This window comes from Rhineura floridana, chromosome 2, assembly GCF_030035675.1.
Source record: "Rhineura floridana isolate rRhiFlo1 chromosome 2, rRhiFlo1.hap2, whole genome shotgun sequence".
Taxonomy (NCBI): Eukaryota; Metazoa; Chordata; class Lepidosauria; order Squamata; family Rhineuridae; genus Rhineura; species Rhineura floridana.
Window position 1 is genome coordinate 90774683 of NC_084481.1, and position 18928 is coordinate 90793610.

At 41.6% G+C, this 18928-nt stretch overlaps 1 protein-coding gene across 12 annotated transcripts in view; it reads right to left on the reverse strand.

Moving 5' to 3' along the window:
- Nucleotides 1–18928, reverse strand: part of TNS1 (tensin 1) — a 471254-nt gene that overhangs the window by 270770 nt on the left and 181556 nt on the right. For 10 of the 12 annotated variants that reach the window (XM_061609240.1, XM_061609243.1, XM_061609248.1 and 7 more), the window contains exon 3: nucleotides 7894–7931. Coding sequence is in view for 9 of the 12 variants with exons in the window: in XM_061609243.1 (XP_061465227.1) it covers nucleotides 7894–7931 (38 nt within the window). In the remaining 3 variants the exon portion in view is untranslated. Of the gene's footprint in view, nucleotides 1–7893; nucleotides 7932–8060; nucleotides 8245–18928 lie in introns of those variants that run through there. The other 2 variants (XM_061609257.1, XM_061609256.1) reach the window with 1 other exon arrangement.

Below are 18928 nucleotides of genomic sequence, written 5' to 3' on the forward strand. Positions count from 1 at the left end.
TCCTTGTCTTGTATATTTTCCACTGAAGAATTTGCTAAAGCAGCAAAGGATTATCAGCAAAATTGCCTAAAATATCTGACCACATATCAGCTGCTTCACACTCAGCATTTTCCCTACATGCAATACATTAGTGTTATGAGCAAACACAGCGTAAAGTGTAAAGGTTACCAGTGTGTAAAGGTCACAAGGGTTTATTTTTCCAGTTATGCATTTGTTGGGGACCCACTATCAATTGTAGTTTCAGAAAAAGTATACACCAACAAAAAGATATGCTATTGTATACTGTGTATACTATTCCACACACCTCAGTCGTCCATGCTCTGGTAACCTTGAGATTGGACTACTGCAATGCACTCTACGTGGGGCTGCCTTTGAAGACAGTTCGGAAACTACAGCTAGTGCAAAACGCAGCAGCCAGACTGCTGACGAGGACCAGACGGTCCGCACATATAACACCTGTTCTGGCGCGTTTGCACTGGCTACCTATTTGTTTCCGGGCTAGATTCAAAGTGCTAGTTTTGACTTATAAAGCCTTACACGGTGCGGAACCACAATACCTTGCGGAACACCTCTCCCACTATGAACCTACCCACTCACTACGTTCAACATCTAAGGCCCTCCTCCGAGTCCCGTCCCATAGGGAAGCTCGGAGGGCTGTTACTAGATCCAGGGCCTTTTCAGTGGTGGCCCCCGAATTATGGAACAGTCTCCCCAATGAGGTGCGCCTGGCACCTACTCTTCTATCTTTTCGGCGCCAGGTTAAAACCTTTTTATTCTCCCAGGCATTTTAATGTTTAATGTTAAGTTAATTTTATACCAAGTTGTTAATGCTCAAGCTGTATGTTTTTAGTGATTTTATCTGATTTTTATTTTACTGTATTGTATTTTATTCCTTGCTGTGAACTGCCCAGAGAGCCATAGGCTAAGGGCGGTATAGAAACGGAATGAAATAAAATAAATAAATAAATAAATAATAAAATTGCATGTGCATACAAACTTCAAGAAAAGGATCAAAGGTGTTATTTATATTAAAATAGATGGATGAATTTGTGATTTTGGAGGGGACACTTAATTTTTTTAACAGACGGCGACACTGAAATTTGGGTCATTTGTCAAACAACAAACAAAGGTTTAGAAAGGAGGCAAAAGTGTGTGTGTGTGTGAGAGAGAGAGTGAGTGAGAGAGAGAGAGAGAGAGAGAGAGAGAGAGAGAGAGGCCAGAACATCCTTATTAACATTCCTGCCAAATTTCCTCAACTTGTATACATTTCCATCTTCCAAATGCTGACACTTCCAGTGCATGATCTGGTCACACAGTCATGAAGCTCTAAAACTATGTTTTTGAGAGCACTGCCTGCTTTGTATTATGAAACATATATTCTGAGGAACATTTCCAGTTTCAAATGCACAGCTGATAATACTCAGAGGAACAACAACGACATATGCAGTACAGACAACAGTACCGAGTCATCGAGAAGCTCAGAGGGTAATGACAAGATCCAGGGCCTTTTCTGTGGTGGCCCCCGAATTGTGGAACAGTCTCCCCGAGGAGGTACACCTGGCGCCTACGTTGTTATCCTTTCGGCGCCAAGCTAAAACCTTCCTATTCTCCCAGGCATTTTAATATATTTTTATGTATTTTAATGTTTTAATGCTTTAGTTATCTTAAATATTATTTAGTGTTATTATGTATTTGTATTTTATATCTAGTGATTTTTGTTGACTTATTGTATGTTGTACACCGCCCAGGGAGCCACTGGCTATGGGCGGTTTATAAATGAAATTAAATAAATAAATAATCTGTGACTTCCAAAGGCCCAAATAGATCTTTACATGGAATTAACAATGTGTTTACTTCAGCTTCTTTAAACATAATATACCCCAAAACATCAATCCTTGTTGTCTCTTGAAACATACTTTCTAAGTTTTTAGATGTATTATAATGCATTTATATGTAGAAGTGGGACCTGCAACAAAATGGTGTTCTTGTTCAGAGTTCTAGCCAGCCAGCCATGCCTTCATCCCAGAGTGGATAAGCTGCAAGCACACTAACTCACTCCCCTGCCCCTGGTTTTCCATTTTTCTCCCAATCAACATTCTATGATTCCAGAAAGTCATCGACCATGCTCAGTTCTTGTTGTGCTATTTTGGAGGGAAGGTCCTCCTTTGGGATTTATAAAATGTGTTGCATTTCAACATACCTCAGGGGTCACCTAAGCATGCTGATAGCACCCTGACTTTGGCTTAAAAAGAGTCGGCACTCAACCACTCAAGTTCACCATTAGAGAAAATGATGGTGCTTCCCGCCTGCACTTGCTGGAATATTTACTACATTTCAGTGTCATGCTTATATTTTTTTTTAAAAAAATAGCATCAAAACAAACACGGTCAGATATGAACCCTTTGTAGACAGAATACACACATACACACACACACACACACAGAGAGAGAGAGAGAGAGAGAGAGAGAGGAGATTGCAACATCCCACCCAGATTATAAAAGAGATTCACAAGCTATTTGGAGCTTCTCTCTTGTACCAAGTAACAGTTGGGGTGGGGCTTTCATTGAGGCAATAGTGCAGGAGGAAGGAGTTATATAGTGGTTAACTTTGCATACATTATGGCACTAAATGTGATGAGGGAGAGCAACAGCTGATCAAGATACAATTCTAGAGAGAAAAAGAAAAGAAAAAGAGAGAGGTTTAGAAGATAACACAATGCCAAACCACATGTTTAACATCACGTGCAGTTTGGCCCCAAGATTAGTATTCTTTTTCTATGAGGCACCCATTTTAACAGTAAAAAACTCTGGCAGCTAAGCACAACCCAAGATGTGATATGGCTTTAGAAAGAGATATTAACAGTATCTATCACATGCAAAGAATTACACACTGTGTCCCCTATCTCCAATCCAGAGCTCTATGCACATTCCAAAGCACTCAGAGAGCTCCTGCACAAGCATAATTTAAACAGAAGGAACAACTCTGTGCATACCTTCTTTCACAAGCATAAAGGTGCCTAGTATGTGCAGTGAAGTTCATGCTGCACACACAAGGAACAGCTCATCAATGCACCTGGCCCCGCCTTATTGTTGGCTTGTTTCAGAAAGTCTGTCCCCTGCCCCCAAGTGAAGATGCAAGTGCTAACTTGGAGCAGCACAATTTTGTCATCTTACCCAACTTTGTATGTGGAGTACATCCATCTGTCAATCAATCAACCAGTCAATCAATCAATCATATTATGATGCTTTTGGGAGCTGTGTAGATGTCATGCCTAATAGGGGCCTACCCCCTAAATGTTTTCATTTTTCTTTCTACTCATCTGATAAATCATTTTTAAAAAAACGAAAAAATCATTATAAAACACTGTATAATACTCCTCTAGCTTAAAGGCACTAAACCTGGATTCTGCATGTCTTTACAATAACACTATTTGCTCACATACATATATGTGCCTAGTATCTGCTCTATGCTAAGTCATTTATCACCTGGCCGAAGCTGGGCCCTATGGCAGGATTCTGTCCTGCTTGCTGCCTGTGATACAGTCACATTTTTATACACCACAACTAACCAATTCAAAAATTTCAGAGGTTGCCTTGACATCAACATGGAGGGCCTAACAGAGTTTATAGAGTTTTGGAAGACTAAATACAATACCAATTACTTTGCTATAATTTAGTATTTCAATTGTTTCATTTTAAACTTAAAATAATGAGATTTTGATTAAGTTTATTAGTTGCTCATCTTTTTTATGCTGCTCATTCAAATTCTACTATGTGATTGCAATATGTACAGTGTATTGTGCCTGTGTGTGTGATAAAAATAATTAAAACAGAAACTTTATACATCTAATGAGACTATAGAATCAGAAATAGATTTTTTTACATATGTGACTCCCTCCACATAAGATGTTTGCATTGCATGGTATTACTTATAAGCAACTTCATTAGAGAGGAAATGGTTGGTGATTCAGTGCATCACCTCTGCTGAGAGAATGTCCTCTGACTATAAAAGTTGTCTTAGCCACTGACTTAGCCTTGGAAAGTTCTGGGGTAATGGAGTGCCCATCAGCAGTAAAAAGGGACATGATATTGTCAGAGAACATGGTAGTAATGGGAGGGGGGAATGGAGGACGTCCAAGACTTTTATGAGTTGACTGGAATTGGTAAGTATATAACTGCTATTCATTCTAAGACCCAATTTCCTTTGTCTGTGGCATGAGATCTAAATTAGCAGTGGAGTTAGTAATGAAATAAAACAGGCATTTCTGCATCACAATTCAAATTCTGGTTTCCAAGCTATTAAACTAAAACTCAGAGTGGAATTTGTATCCCCATGAATATTTACATGGTGGCCAAAGTGATCTGTTTGACTCCAGTTAAGTTGTAACAAACTTTTAAAACTGAACTATGTCACATCAAAACTGAATGGAGGACCACTTTGCATAACTGGGTCAAGCATCACTTACCACACCGTAAGAATGTAAAAACAGCCTGTTAGATCCAGCCAGTGATCCACCTAGTCCAGCATCCTCTTCCAAAGTGGCCAACCAGATGCATGGAAGCTCACAAACAGGACACAAGTGCAACAGCACTCTCCTGTGGTTTCCAGCAGCTGGTATCCAGACGCATACTGCTTCCAACAGTTTAGGTAGAACATAGCCATTGTGGCTAGTACCTGTTATCCTCCATGAATTGGTCTAATCCTGTTTCAGAGCTATCTAAATCACTGGGCATCATTGCCTCCTGTGGGAGCAAATTCCGTAGTTTTAACTATGTGCTGTGTGAAGAAGTACTTTCTTTTGTCTGTCCTGAATCTTCCAACAGTTTCATTAGATGACTATAAGTTCTAGTGTTATGAGAGAGGGAGAAAAACTTTTCTCTATCCACTTTCTCCATGCCATGCCTAATTTAATACACTTCAATTATGTCACCTCTTTTCTCTAAACTAAAATGCCACAAATGTTGTAACCTTTCCCCATAGGGGAGTTGCTCCATCCCCCTGATCGTTTAGATTGCCCTTTTCTGAGCCTTGCTCCTTCCTGCTTGGACTAAGCTTATGATTCCTTATTGTCTGTATCCTGCCAGCTATTCTTATCTCCATTTCATGCTATCACTCACTGATGCCATCTCCGTCCAGCAGTCTGGTACGTCATGGCCATACTCCATCCTGGTCCAACACACTACTAGCTTCTTCTGAAAATCTGATTGAGATTTCTTCACAATTCTCGTTTCTGATCATGTTTTTATTTCATACTTCTTTCTTCTTACCTTAACCTGTTTTTCCCTGGCACAAATTCCTTGACCAGTTCATCAATGTTGTCTTAGATTTCCCACTGTTCTAGGTGATCTGCTCACATCGCAACCCTAATCTTGCTTTGACCTGTATCCTAAGGCTGATCTTTCACAAATTCTCTGTGTCTTCCACTAGTGCATCCGGTAGACCATATTTATATTGAGAGCTGAGTAATAGATTTAAGTATATCTGTTCCCATCCCACTTTCAAACACCCTTCACAACTACTCAACAAGCCCTTTCTTTTTCCATAATTCCATCCCTGCCTCCTTCATACACTGCTTACAAAGCCCCTATTTAATATCCAGACCATCTTCACAAGACATCCCATTGGGTGCTGCTGGTACACATGTCGGCATACATCAGACAGGCCAACAGCCTTATTAGCTTCTAAGAGTGAAGAAACGAACAGAGAAAACCAAAGGGTTCTGGCAAGGAGGTGATCCTTTCAGAACAAAACAGAAGAAACGTCCAAAAAAACGAAGATGAAGAATGGAGAATAGGGATTGTCAGAGCCATTAGCCTAACCATGGCAGATCAAAGAATCATTGAATTACAGTCAAAACCTTTGAGGTCATCTAGTCCAGCACTCTGCTGAATGCAAGATCTGCAATGCAGGATGCTACTATAGCATCCTTGGCAGATGGCTGTCTAGCCTTCCAGATGCAAAGACTGACAGATAACTCCAGCATCTCTGAACAGCAGAACCTAGAAGCGGTATGGTGGTCCATCCAGTTCTAATCTGGCACACTATATGGAGTAGCACACCATTATTCCCTCCTTCTCTACCTCTGCATGTCCATGCAGTGATGGCAGACAAATTATGGCCTATATGTCTAGGCCAAAATCACAGTCCCCAGATAAAATCCCAGAATTGGCTCACTATCTATGGGCTCTATACATAAGGCCACAATTTGGATATGTGAGGAGACTAGAGGTGGGAATGCCATCCCATGCCAGATGAAGAAGTCAGGAATATTTGTGCCCTCTCCACACAAATGGCCAGATTCAAACTGGTCCAGAATGTTGACCAATTGTCCACTGCAGGGACAATGTAGCAAAAGGCCAATAAGAGGGCAGATCCCTTTGCACAATTATGAATATGTGGTCAAAGAAACACATGAAATGCCACCCACCACTACCTCCTATTCAACCATGCAAAAATCCCAAGTAAGGATATGCTACCTGGCACTTTATCAGTCACTGGAGTTTTAAAATTTCCCATTGGCACCAGTTCCATGGAAGTGAGCAAAGGATGGTAGCAAAGGGACAACAAAAGAAGAGCACACAGAGCTAAGTGTATCCGCCTTCAACAAATGGCAGCTCCTACCAAAACAAAATTACATACAATACTATACAATGCAATACACCACAATATTAAAGTCTCACTAAAACAAACAAATGCCCAGCCCAAATGAAAGTGGCTACCTGTGGTAGGCTGGGGCTCTTGGTTGAAGCAGAAGCTTTCTGAAGTTTGGGCATTTGAGGCACAGCCCAGAGTGCAGCCAAAATGAGCCATGTTTGTGCCAGTCAGCTTGATTTTGGTGAGTACTACCACCCCATTCTAACACCATCACCTCGGCTGAAGCCTGGATTGTTGTCACCCTCTGTGAATAGCAGCACAAGGACTTCATTATCTCTTTACTTTGTGGATAATATGTCCAAAAACTGCTGACACTAAGTCTACCAGGCTTCTAAAAACCAAAACAGTCCATCAGAGACAGAGGAGTGGACTTCTAGAATCCAGATTTACTTGAAGGTCCTGAGGAAGTCACAGCCTCTATGCTTAATCTGTTAAGTGGGAATAGTATAGCAGGATGGCACAAGGACCAGTCCCACAATAAAAAAAGATTTAAAAAAACTCGCCATCAAGAGCCAAATTGAATGCATCATATTAAAGCACAGAGCAGGCAGAGAGAGAGAGATTCTTCTGTAACTCAATTCATCTGTTCCAGACATCCTTGACTGCTTCAAAGGGCATATGACCTTCTAATGTGAGTTAGCAAGGACAGAATAATTCTCAGGTGGTTACATTTATTTTATAGCCTTGCCTGCGGATGAGGAGAGATTGTTCACCTTGAGAGCTTTAGCAAACCTTTCCTGCTAATACAGCAGTCTCCTCTGGAAAGAAAGAAAGAAAGAAAGAAAGAAAGAAAGAAAGAAAGAAAGAAAGAAAGAAAGAAAGAAAGAAAGAGCCTAGGTAGACCGCCATAATACTGGGAAGGAATTTTTCAAAAGACTCACTGCAATTTTTTTTTAAAAAAAAATACAGCTCAAGGTAGCTACACTGCTCTCCTTGCAAGCTACTCAGGACAGAGGTGCTCCCCCACAGTTTGAAACAAGAGCTTCCAGACCTGGTAGGAACCTGGCAAATTTTACCTTGAGCAACAATCACAGCTTTTTTTCTTTTCTTTTCTTTTTTTAGACAAACCAAGTACAGAGGAGAGAGAGAGACAGAGAGAGAGTAGGAGAGCAACAGAAGTTCCCTGTTCTTCATCCAAATGACTTTTCAAAGAAGATTCACACCAGACAGAAGGAAAAAGTAGCACAAACCGCAATGTTGTTGTAAGACAATAAGAATAGAAACAAGCCACTCTCTTACCTTGGCTTCACATTTCTTGTGACAGGAGAGCTTACAACCTGTACGGAAACAGAAAGGAGGGAAGCAAAGACGGGAGGGGGGATGAAAAGAAGAGAGAAATTAAAAACAAGAACCTTAGGTTCCAAACCGAAACATTCAAAATACTGGAGGAAGAAAAGGGGCCTCACCCAGGAAAAAAAACGGAAGCAAGGCAAGAAAGAACAGATGAGTAAATCCCCCTCCAAACCCCCCTCCACACACACACAAACTAGAGTGTGTTACAAAAGGAGCCGCTTCCAGGCTTTTTGAACGACTCCTGCAAAAAGGGGGAGAAAGGCTACACACCACCCGCAGGAGGAGAAAGGGAGGGAAGGCAGAGGGAGGAGAGGGAAAAAAATAACCCTCTCGGCACGCTGGCACCTAGCCAAAGATAGCCCAGGCTGCACAGGTACAGCAAAGCGCGCCAGCCCGCTCCAACAGCTCCAGTTCTGGGGATAATACTAAGCACATTGTTTGGGAGCTGCCTGCCAGCCCACTACGCTGTCAGAGGCTGCCCTGAGGCTCCACATTTTTTTCCTATTTCCACCCCTCCTTTCGTGACTAAACTTTACACACACACACACACACACACAAATGGGCTGAGCCCTCCCTCTTTTGGGGAGTCATGTTTCTAAGTCGTTAACTCCAGCAAGAATGTTGAAAATGTACAGGCTATGCTCTCCTCCTTAGGAGGCAGCATCACTTTACGGTTGTATGGATTTGGAACAGGACCAGAAAAAGAAAAGGGGGGGGATTGTTCCTCCCTCCTCCCCCTGCCCAAAAATCTAGGTTATGAAACAAAAGGATGAGCTTGCTTGGCCTAATTTTCTCATCTCACCTTGTTTGCTTTGTTCAAACTCTTGTAAAACGTCAATGGACAAGACAGCAAAATGTTTTGTTATTATATCAATCATTTTGGTTCAAAAAAAGGGCCTTACAATCTGTTTTCTCATAAGAGCCCTATGTGATAGATCATTAGCGTCCCCATTTTATAGAGGAAGAACTGAGGAGAAAGAAGTAGAATTGCACCAGGCCAACCACTATATATATGAATCCATGTTCGGGAGTCCTACGCTACTCAATGAACCAATAAAACAAACCAATTTACAAAGAACTGTGACAAAAGTTCAACTAAAAATGTTATATTTGAAAAGTAGCAAGTGCAATGTCTAGGCTAAGGGTTCCCAAACTGTGGTCCATGGACCACAGGTAGTCTGCGTGCTTCATTCAGGAGATCCATGGCATGTTCACATTAGATAGTCATACTGATTTTTAATTGCATTTTATTGCTTCTTTTAATTTTCATATTGTATTTTCTTGTTTTACAGTTTGAATTCTACGGAATGCAAATTGTAATACAGTACAATATAAGGAATAAAAGAAACAATAAAAATACAATGTAAAATCATGCAGCACAGTGTAATACAATTGCTACAACAGGCAGACAAATCCTTAAGTTGTCCACCAAGATCATAAGCAATTTTAAGTGGTCTGTGAAAAAGAACGTTTAGGAATCACCAGTCTAGGCCATGTTCTAACGGGGGGGGGGGGAAGAGAGGCTTTTGCATTGTTGCTTCCTTGGTATCCACATCCAACATGGAGATATCACCTTCTGCAACCAATACCAGTAGTCCACTCAAGGAAGACCAGCAACAAATAAGAGAGGAAGATTTTGTTCGAAAGACTGCTCTTGCTTGTGGGCATCATGACAACCAGCTCTTCCCAGCCACTTGCATCAAAAAGCGGGTGGAAAGATGATCATTTTGTATAATACTTTCTATTTTATCCCTTCTTATTAGAACAATTCCCAATAGCTGAAAGTTGAAGCTGGTCGCATTTTCACTGGAAACCTGGCATTTCTTAGCTGTGTGGACGTGGGCAGGCTTTATAGATCGGTGGGGATTCGAACCTCTATCATCCCTGGCTCAAGTCCAACTTTCTATTCCCTGCTACAGGGGTAGGTATGGGGGAGAAACTCAATTCAGTTCACATTTAAAGCCAAATATACCATATTTGCACTTTGCAAAGCAATATGAGAACTGAAACACAGCCATCCTTCAAAATTCACTTTTATCTGAATTTTGTGGTGTAATTCTCCAACCAAAGTTTACAAAAATGCATATATATGGGGAAAGTGTGCATAAAAATCAATATATCAATGAAAATAACACATAAAGATGCATTATATTAGGAGAAATTATTGCAAAAATGTGTACATTAGTCAAAACTGCATACAAAAAAGTGTTTATGAGGGGGGAAATCAGACCAAAATGCTGAAGAATTTCATGAGGGTATTTTTTTAAAAATAGGAAATTGCTGCAGAAATGTAGAGAACTGAATTTAAGGCTGGAAAAACAAGAAACTAAGAGAACTGAAACTGACACATACTTCCATCCTTAAACGGGTGGGCAACCTGGTGCCCTCCAGATGTTGCTGGACTACAAGCCTATCATCCCTAACCATTGGTCATATTGGCTGAAGCTAACAGGAGGTGGAGCACAACAACACTTGAGGGCCACTGCTTCCTCAGCCCTGCCCCTCAAGCCACCAGTTCATCTTAACTAAGAGAAAAACTGGGATATTGTAATAACAAATTGTTCACCTAGATCAGGTTTAGGAAACCTTTGGTCTTTCACATGTTGCTGAACTACAACATCCATTATCACTGGCCACTGGCCATGCTTGCTGGGGCTGATGGGAGTTGTAGTTCAGCAACATCTGGAAGGCCAAATTTTCCCCACACCTGACTTTGAGGATAGGTGATGGACATTCTTGCTAGTTTAAGGATGAAGGTGTGGAGGGAAATATGGGGGAGGGTTTTTTTCTTACTTAAACTCCCTTGAGGCTTTTAAAAATCTTTCATGATTTTTTTTAAAAAGTCATTTAGCCCTCGAAAGAGCAAAGCCAGATGCATTGCTTTTGCTCGTCTTTAATGTTCTGGCGTTGTGTTAGCACATGTAATCAGGGCAGTCACATAAAGTATTGCAAGGCTGTGTGCATTTAAAAGTACCTTCTATAAAGCATTCCAGGTGGGACAAGGGGAACGGAGGACTTCCGATCTATAAACACATATGTGGAATTTCATAAGAATGATGCCTTAATTCCACCAGCACAAGCTCTCTCCACATCCCTCCCCAGCGTTTTGGTACAAACCTTGATAATATCACTTCCCAGTGGCATCAGTTCCAAGTCTCATCTGCTGCCCCTGGGAAGCAGACCCTTTCCTGCAAGGCTAGCCCAATGCCCTGCATGGAAGGGCATTAACTTCTACAGAGCAATGCTATATGTATGCTAGAATCTTACAAGGACAAACAGAAAAGGCACAGAATGTGGTACTGAGTGCAAACTTCAGATTCCTGAAAATCCCAGATTTCATTTGCAAAGTGCTTTAAATGTGTGCCAGTGCCTGCCGGAACCTCAGAAACTGATGTAGTGGCTGTATAAGATTTCTAGGGGCTGGAGATGAGACGTCCTTCATAGTAACTTGTCCATCCCCATGACTAACAAAACCAAAATAAATTCTGCAAAACAGTAAAACCAAACTAACTGCTGAGCAAATTATGCAAACTAAAGAGAAATAATGCACACTTGTGCTATTTTCATAATTTATTCAGGTTGCAGAATTCAGCATTTCCTGGCACACCGTTTAAACTGCTTGGGTACAGATGGTGCAGCACATTCAAAACCTGTCTAAGCAACACACATAGTGGAGGCAAGTAACAGGCTGCTTTCACATTAGCCCCCTTTCTTTTGAAATGGCATCATTCATTCCCTCAGATATTACAGTGAATCCAAGCAACGTCACTGCCAAACTGTTGCAATCCAGTACTTTTCCTGTTATCTTCCCACTGTTTTTTGGTTTGTGGCACTTTAAAAAAAATTGAAATACATTTGCAATGCCATCCTGTCCAGCAGGAAGTGGCAAAGTATTATTATAGCAGCTAGGAGAAGTTGCCCTGATTAACAATGTCGATGCTCTACCATTTCCTGGTTGTACTGTCTTCCCTGGGTGCCAGGCCATTCTTAGTTTTTATTATTTATTAAATCTGTATCCCAACTTTCCACCAAATGGTGCTCAAGGCAGCTACAGGTTCTGCAGTGTGGTTCCTTCCACCATTACTTTTAAATACATATGCTGCAATTTTTAAAAAAATCATTCATTTGATGCACTCCATCTCACGTTTTAGATCCTATTTTCCTTTCCCATTGGTATACAGCAACACAAGTATGTTTAATATAAATACATAAAATCTCCCTGCAATAAGAAGAGGGAAAGCCGTTGCTATCACTGGCAAACAAGAAGTGGATTGCCAAAGCTGGAGTCCTTCCCCTAGCCAGCATCAGCCACTGGAGAGACCATCCAAGTTCACCTTGCCGCAGCCAAGCAAAAACAGATGGCAAAGGAACCCCAGGGCAAGCAGTGGAACAGCCAGCTGACCAGGGGAGCACAGCACACAATGCATTGTGAAGGAACCCAGCCGGAATGGAATGGGGGGGGGGGAGGCTGACAGCAGGGAATGCAGTTGACAACTGTACATAATACAATGAGCATGCCAATATCCGCACAATACGACCCATTTCCCTTACTTTCTAGGAAATGTCCCACTGAGGCAAATGGGACCTACATCCAATTAAACATACTCAGAATCTTGCAATAAGATTTTTGTTTTTAAAGGGCAATTCAGTTGGGGGATGGGGAGGTGAAAGGGAGTCAGAGAAAGGGCCAAGGATTTCAGCTACAGACTGAAAGATGTCATCAAAACACAAGGTGTACCCATAGGTTGACAGAAGGCCTGCTGACTGAGAAACCATGAAGGGATAGACCTGGTATACAAGTTTCTCAAAGGTCAGGTCTACCAAGCCTCACCGTCATTCAGTCATCATTCAGATCTGGTAGATCTGTTATCTGACATTAGTTTTATGTGTACATACTTTGTGTCTGTTGCGACCACAAACTAAAAAATCCCTGCAGTCACCTATGGATCCAAACACTACCCCTTAGTGTTTATAGGAGGGAAAACAAATTTGGCCCTGTTTCCATGGGGCTCAGAAATCAGAGGACAAACAACAAATGTTTGCAGATGTTTTTTGCATGATTTTAAGGGTTTAGTTCCTAGTTTTGCTCTGACAGAGAAGCAGCCCAGCAATTCCACCCAGCTGTGGCCTGGGAACTAACATACAAGCACAATCTTTGCCGTTTTTTTGTGGCTTATGGGGAACTTTAACAATATGCAAGTGACATGTAATCATATGGCTCATGGTGGATTTCCTGGGTGGCCTTCCTTGCTGAAGAAGTTGTTCACCCTTGCAGAAAAAAGTATGTATTTCAGATTTATTAGTTTGTTGATTTTTAATGTGTTGCTGGTTGATCTCTCGCTTCATTGTGTGAGTACTTAGTAAAGAAGAGATTCCAACACATTTCACTGCTTGTTTTATGGAATGCAAACTTCACCTTCATTAAAACTGATCAAAGAGCTTGTAGTGTACATACACCAAGCTGGTTTTAGTCATTTCAGTTTTTCAGAGCAGTTTATACACATTGTCTCACAAATCCCTACAATAGCCCTACAAGGTACTCCAGTACTGTTAATCTCACTTTGCAGACTGGAGTCGGGGTGGGGTGGAAAGAGGCTGAAAGTGAGAGAACTGACTTGCCTAAAGCCATCTCCCCATACAACTGAAGGGAAACTTGAACTGGTGAGTTTCCAGCAGTACCAGCCCTATGCTTGACCAAAATAAAACTACATGGTAAACAGCTTGTGGTTTATTCGCACTACAGGTCATAACAGGGGGCCGGATAGTTCCCTGCATGGCTTCTAATTAGCCTTATGGTTATGTATGTTTAAAAAAACTCCATTGTCATGTATCCTTTTCCTGGGAATATGATCAATATAGAACAGGGGTTCCCAAACTGTGGTCCGCGGACCACCAGTAGTCTGCAAGCTTCATTGAGGTGGTCCACCACATGTCTGTATGAAATATTCATATTGATTTGTTTCACTTCATTTGTATTACTTTTGTTACTCATATATATGGAATGAAAATTATATTACAAATAACAATACCAAATAAAAGCAGCAATAAAAATACACTTTAAAAAATCATAGCATCTAGCATATACTGCCTTCAAGTTGATTCCGACTTATGGCGACCCTATGACTAGGGTTTTCATGAGGCTGAGAGGCAGTGACTGGCCTAAGATCACCCAGTGAGCTTCATGGCTATGTGGAGATTCAAACCCTGGTCTCCCAGGTCGTAGTCCAACACCATAACCACTACACCACACTAGCATAACGCATTACAATTGCTACAACATGCAGAAAAATCATGGTCTGCCAAGACCCTCGGCGATTTCAAGCAGCCCATAAGGAAAAACCTTGGGAACCAGTGATATAGAAGACACTGGCTGTCATTGCAAGGGGAATGAATACAGCAGGGTGTCAAGTGGGACCAGCTCCTTCTTTAATCCAGATTAAGTGCTGTTCTCTTCATGCTGGTACTGAATTCACCCAAGCTGGAGATGTGGCCCTTTTGAAATCTGTCAGCACCAGCACCTGTGTGCCCTTCTGCTTTCCACGTATGGCTCGATCAATTTTAAGGGGGCCACATTTCTAGATTTATGCACTGTGAAGTCTCCCTCCATCCCTCCCCCCTGCTCATTCCCCCAAGCCCAAAACTTTGGTGCACTGCCAGCTGAGCCTTGGGTTGGGTCAAGTTCAATCACCCCAGAGCGGTTTACATTGGCGGCTGCAGCCCTTGCCAGAAACAGCATTTGTTACTTTGATACACAAGACAGCCATTGTTCTTAGCAAGGAAAGGTTACAGGAGCAGGGGATTGCTGTACAGGATATGTTACCTTTGCATTTTTAGGCCAAGATTCGAACAACAGAAAAAACCTGGCCTAGCAGCTAGCAGAAGAGGAATAGGAGCTAGGGCACTTGGGGCTCTTCTCAGTCCTCTCTGTCCTTTTTTTTAAAAAAAAATGAGAGACTCAGGGAAAGAATGCAGCCAAGTCCAGACTTGTTAACTGAACTTTTCTGAGAAGTGGGCTATCAATATCTGAGCTAATCTGCCCCTCTGACAGTTTTTGAACCTTGTTCATCAAAACCTCTCTTTGTTCTGGTTAGTTTTATCTGAAGTACTCTCAAGTGTTTATAATTTTTATTAAGCTTGCCTAAACAGTGTTGCAGGCAACTAGGTTAAGTTATGCAATGGCTGAACTGCTGAGTCAAACTAGACCATGAGCCCAGCAAAAGAATTAAGGCTGCAATCTCATACATATTTACTTGGAGGTAAGGCTCAAGTGAACATTGCAGGACTTAATTCTGAATAAAAATGCATGCCGGACTGTGCTGTAAGAGAAGTAATATATGCTCCATTCATGAGGTTTGCAAGTGATCTTGTGCTGAGATTAGAGTCCCCAAATGGGATAAATGGGCTCTCCAGACTGGTGTTTTATTGAAGGCGTATTCTGCAACATGCTCCTTACACAATAATAGTGCATTAGTGATAGATTCATTCCGCTTTAGTTTGTTCTGTGATGCTACCACATTATTGCTGTCCAAAGGAGCTATAGCACAACTAAAGCAGGACAAAAATAAACCAGAAGATTTGTCGTATAAGAAGTTATGGGATTTCAGCAGGAAGTTATGAGATATGCACTGACTGGAAATGAAGCAATGCGACCACCCCAAAGGTTTTGCAGGCACAGACAGTATTGAAAGCAGGACCACCTATGACTGCCCCAATAGCATCATGAACTCCAATCATAATGAATGCACAATAAAAAAGATGCCTGGAGGTGCTCAGAATAATTAGTATTTATAGCCAGTGGCAATACCAACACATAAGGACAGACTTACAGGAGAATAAGAACATAAGAAGAGCCTGCTGGATCAGGCCAGTGGCCCATCTAGTCCAGCATCCTGTTCTCACAGTGGCCAACCAGGTGCCTGGGGGAAGCCCGCAAGCAGGACCCGAGTGCAAGAACACTCTCCCCTCCTGAGGCTTCCGGCAACTGGTTTTCAGAAGCATGCTGCCTCTGACTAGGGTGGCACAGCACAGCCATCACGGCTAGTAGCCATTGATAGCCCTGTCCTCCATGAATTGGTCTAATCTTCTTTTAAAGCTGTCCAAGCTGGTGGCCATTACTGCATCTTGTGGGAGCAAATTCCATAGTTTAACTATGCGCTGAGTAAAGTACTTCCTTTTGTCTGTCCTGAATCTTCCAACATTCAGCTTCTTTGAATGTCCATGAGTTCTAGTATTATGAGAGAGGGAGAAGAAATTTTCTCTATCCACTTTCTCAATGCCATGCATAATTTTATACACTTCTATCATGTCTCCTCTGACCCGCCTTTACCCTAAACGAAAAAGCCCCAAATGCTGCAACCTTTCCTCGTAAGGGAGTCGCTCCATCCCCTTGATCATTCTGGTTGCCCTCTTCTGAACCTTTTCCAACTCTAGAATATCCTTTTTGAGATGAGGCAACCAGAACTGTACACAGTATTCCAAATGCGGCCGCACCATAGATTTATACAACGGCCTTTTTGTTTTAACAACCCTGAACAATTTAGTGTCGTCAGCAAACTTGGCCACTTCACTGCTCACTCCTAATTCTAGGTCATTAATGAACAAGTTGAAAAGTACAGGTCCCAATACCGATCCTTGAGGGACTCCACTTTCTACAGCCCTCCATTGGGAGAACTGTCCGTTTATTCCTACTCTCTGCTTTCTGCTTCTTAACCAATTCCTTATCCACAAGAGGACCTCTCTTATTCCATGACTGCTAAGCTTCCTCAGAAGTCTTTGGTGAGGTACCTTGTCAAACGCTTTTTGAAACTCTAAGTACACTATGTCCACTGGATCACCTCTATCTATATGCTTGTTGATACTCTCAAAGAATTCTAATAGGTTACTGAGACAGGACTTTCCCTTGCAGAAGCCATGCTGGCTCTGCTTCAGCAAGGCTTGTTCTTCTATGTGCTTAGTTAATCTAGCTTTAATAATACTTTCTACCAGTTTTCCAGGGACAGAAGTTAAGCTAACTGGCCTGTAATTTCCGGGATCCCCTCTGGATCCCTTTTTGAAGATTGGCGTTACATTTGCCACTTTCCAGTCCTCAGGCACAGAGGAGGACCCGAGGGACAAGTCACATATTTTAGTTAGCAGATCAGCAATTTCACATTTGAGTTCTTTGAGAACTCTCGGGTGGATGCCATCCGGGCCCGGTGATTTGTCAGTTTTTATATTGTCCATTAAGCCTAGAACTTCCTCTCTCGTTACCACTATTTGTCTCAGTTCCTCAGAATCCCTTCCTGCAAATGTTAGTTCAGGGTCAGGGATCTGCCCTATATCTTCCACTGTGAAGACAGATGCAAAGAATTCATTTAGCTTCTCTGCAATCTCCTTATCGTTCTTTAGTACACCTTTGACTCCCTTATCATCCAAGGGTCCAATCGCCTCCCTAGATGGTCTCCTGCTTTGAATGTATTTATAGAATTTTTTGTTGTTGGTTTTTATGTTCTTAGCAACGTGCTCCTCAAATTCTTTTTTAGCATCCCTTATTGTCTTCTTGCATTTCTTTTGCCAGAGTTTGTGTTCTTTTTTATTTTCTTCATTCGGACAAGACTTCCATTTTTTGAAGGAAGACTTTTTGCCTCTAAGAGCTTCCTTGACTTTGCTCGTTAACCATGCTGGCATCTTCTTGGCCCTGGTGGTACCTTTTCTGATCTGCGGTATGCACTCCAGTTGAGCTTCTAATATAGTGTTTTTAAACAACTTCCAAGCATTTTTGAGTGATGTGACCCTCTGGACTTTGTTTTTCAGCTTTCTTTTTACCAATCCCCTCATTTTTGTGAAGTTTCCTCTTTTGAAGTCAAATGTGACCGTGTTGGATTTTCTTGGCAATGAGCCTATGTCTGCAGCCTTAGCTGTAATGTTCAGGCTTTAGAAATATTGTATCAGTTGAACTCTGCTAATAACTTCCAAATCCAATTTAAAGTGCTCATTCTGACCTTTAAAGCCCTAAATAGTTTGGCACTAAGTAACTTTATGGACCCCTTGCACTCATATGAGCCTGCTTGGGGCCTAAAATGAGATAATCCATGGACACCTATCTTGCAGATGCACAAGTGGGTACAATCAAGCTTGAGAGAATATGAGGCAGAGCCATTTGGGTGGTAGCCCCTCTCCCAGAAGATGTTCGGCCCCATCCCTGTTTTCTTTTAGGCGAGCCCTAAAGACTTTTCTTTTTCCAACCCACCTTTGGTTAGGTAACCAGTGTGGTTTTAAACTTGCTTTTACTGTTGTTAGTGGAACAGTATCTAATGGCTGTAATTATGATATATGCTATTTTTGCTTCTGTGTTGCTCTGTTAGCTTTTAAATTTAAAAAAATTCTAATCCTTAAGTAGCTTTAATGATCAGATTGGTAATGTTGTCATCTTATACTATTTTGTTACAATTTTTGATTGTGAGGCTATTTGAAAGGACCTTGGTCTTGAAAATGGCCTAACAATCACTTAAATAATTAACAATAAATAAAATTTAAAACAATATCAAGTATCTTTTGGGAGCTTTGTTTTTAATGACAATGTAAGGATGCAATCCAAATGTATGTAACTATGAAAATACCTGTGCCAGGATGCTTGCGTTTACTTGCAGTCAAAGAGTGGGATCACAACGCCGAGTGCAACAGCCAGCAAATGATTCCAGAACAATACTTATTAACTCACATGTCAAACCTTCACCACAGTAAGCTTACTTAACCTTGAAAGCAGTGGGGGCTGGTGGTTCCAATGTCAGTGGGGCAGTGAATCCGCTCCAGGTTTTTGTTCAAACTTTCAAGGAGCTGTCCAAAGTGCTGAGGTTCGCAGCCCTGACTGGAGACACCAGAGTTGGGGAAATGTTTTTTTCCCTACCTCATGGGAGGAAATGGAAATTTTGGGGGAAATTAAAATATAGACACGGTAATTTTCCTATCAGATCTAAACTTTTCTCCTTTAAGAACATAAAAT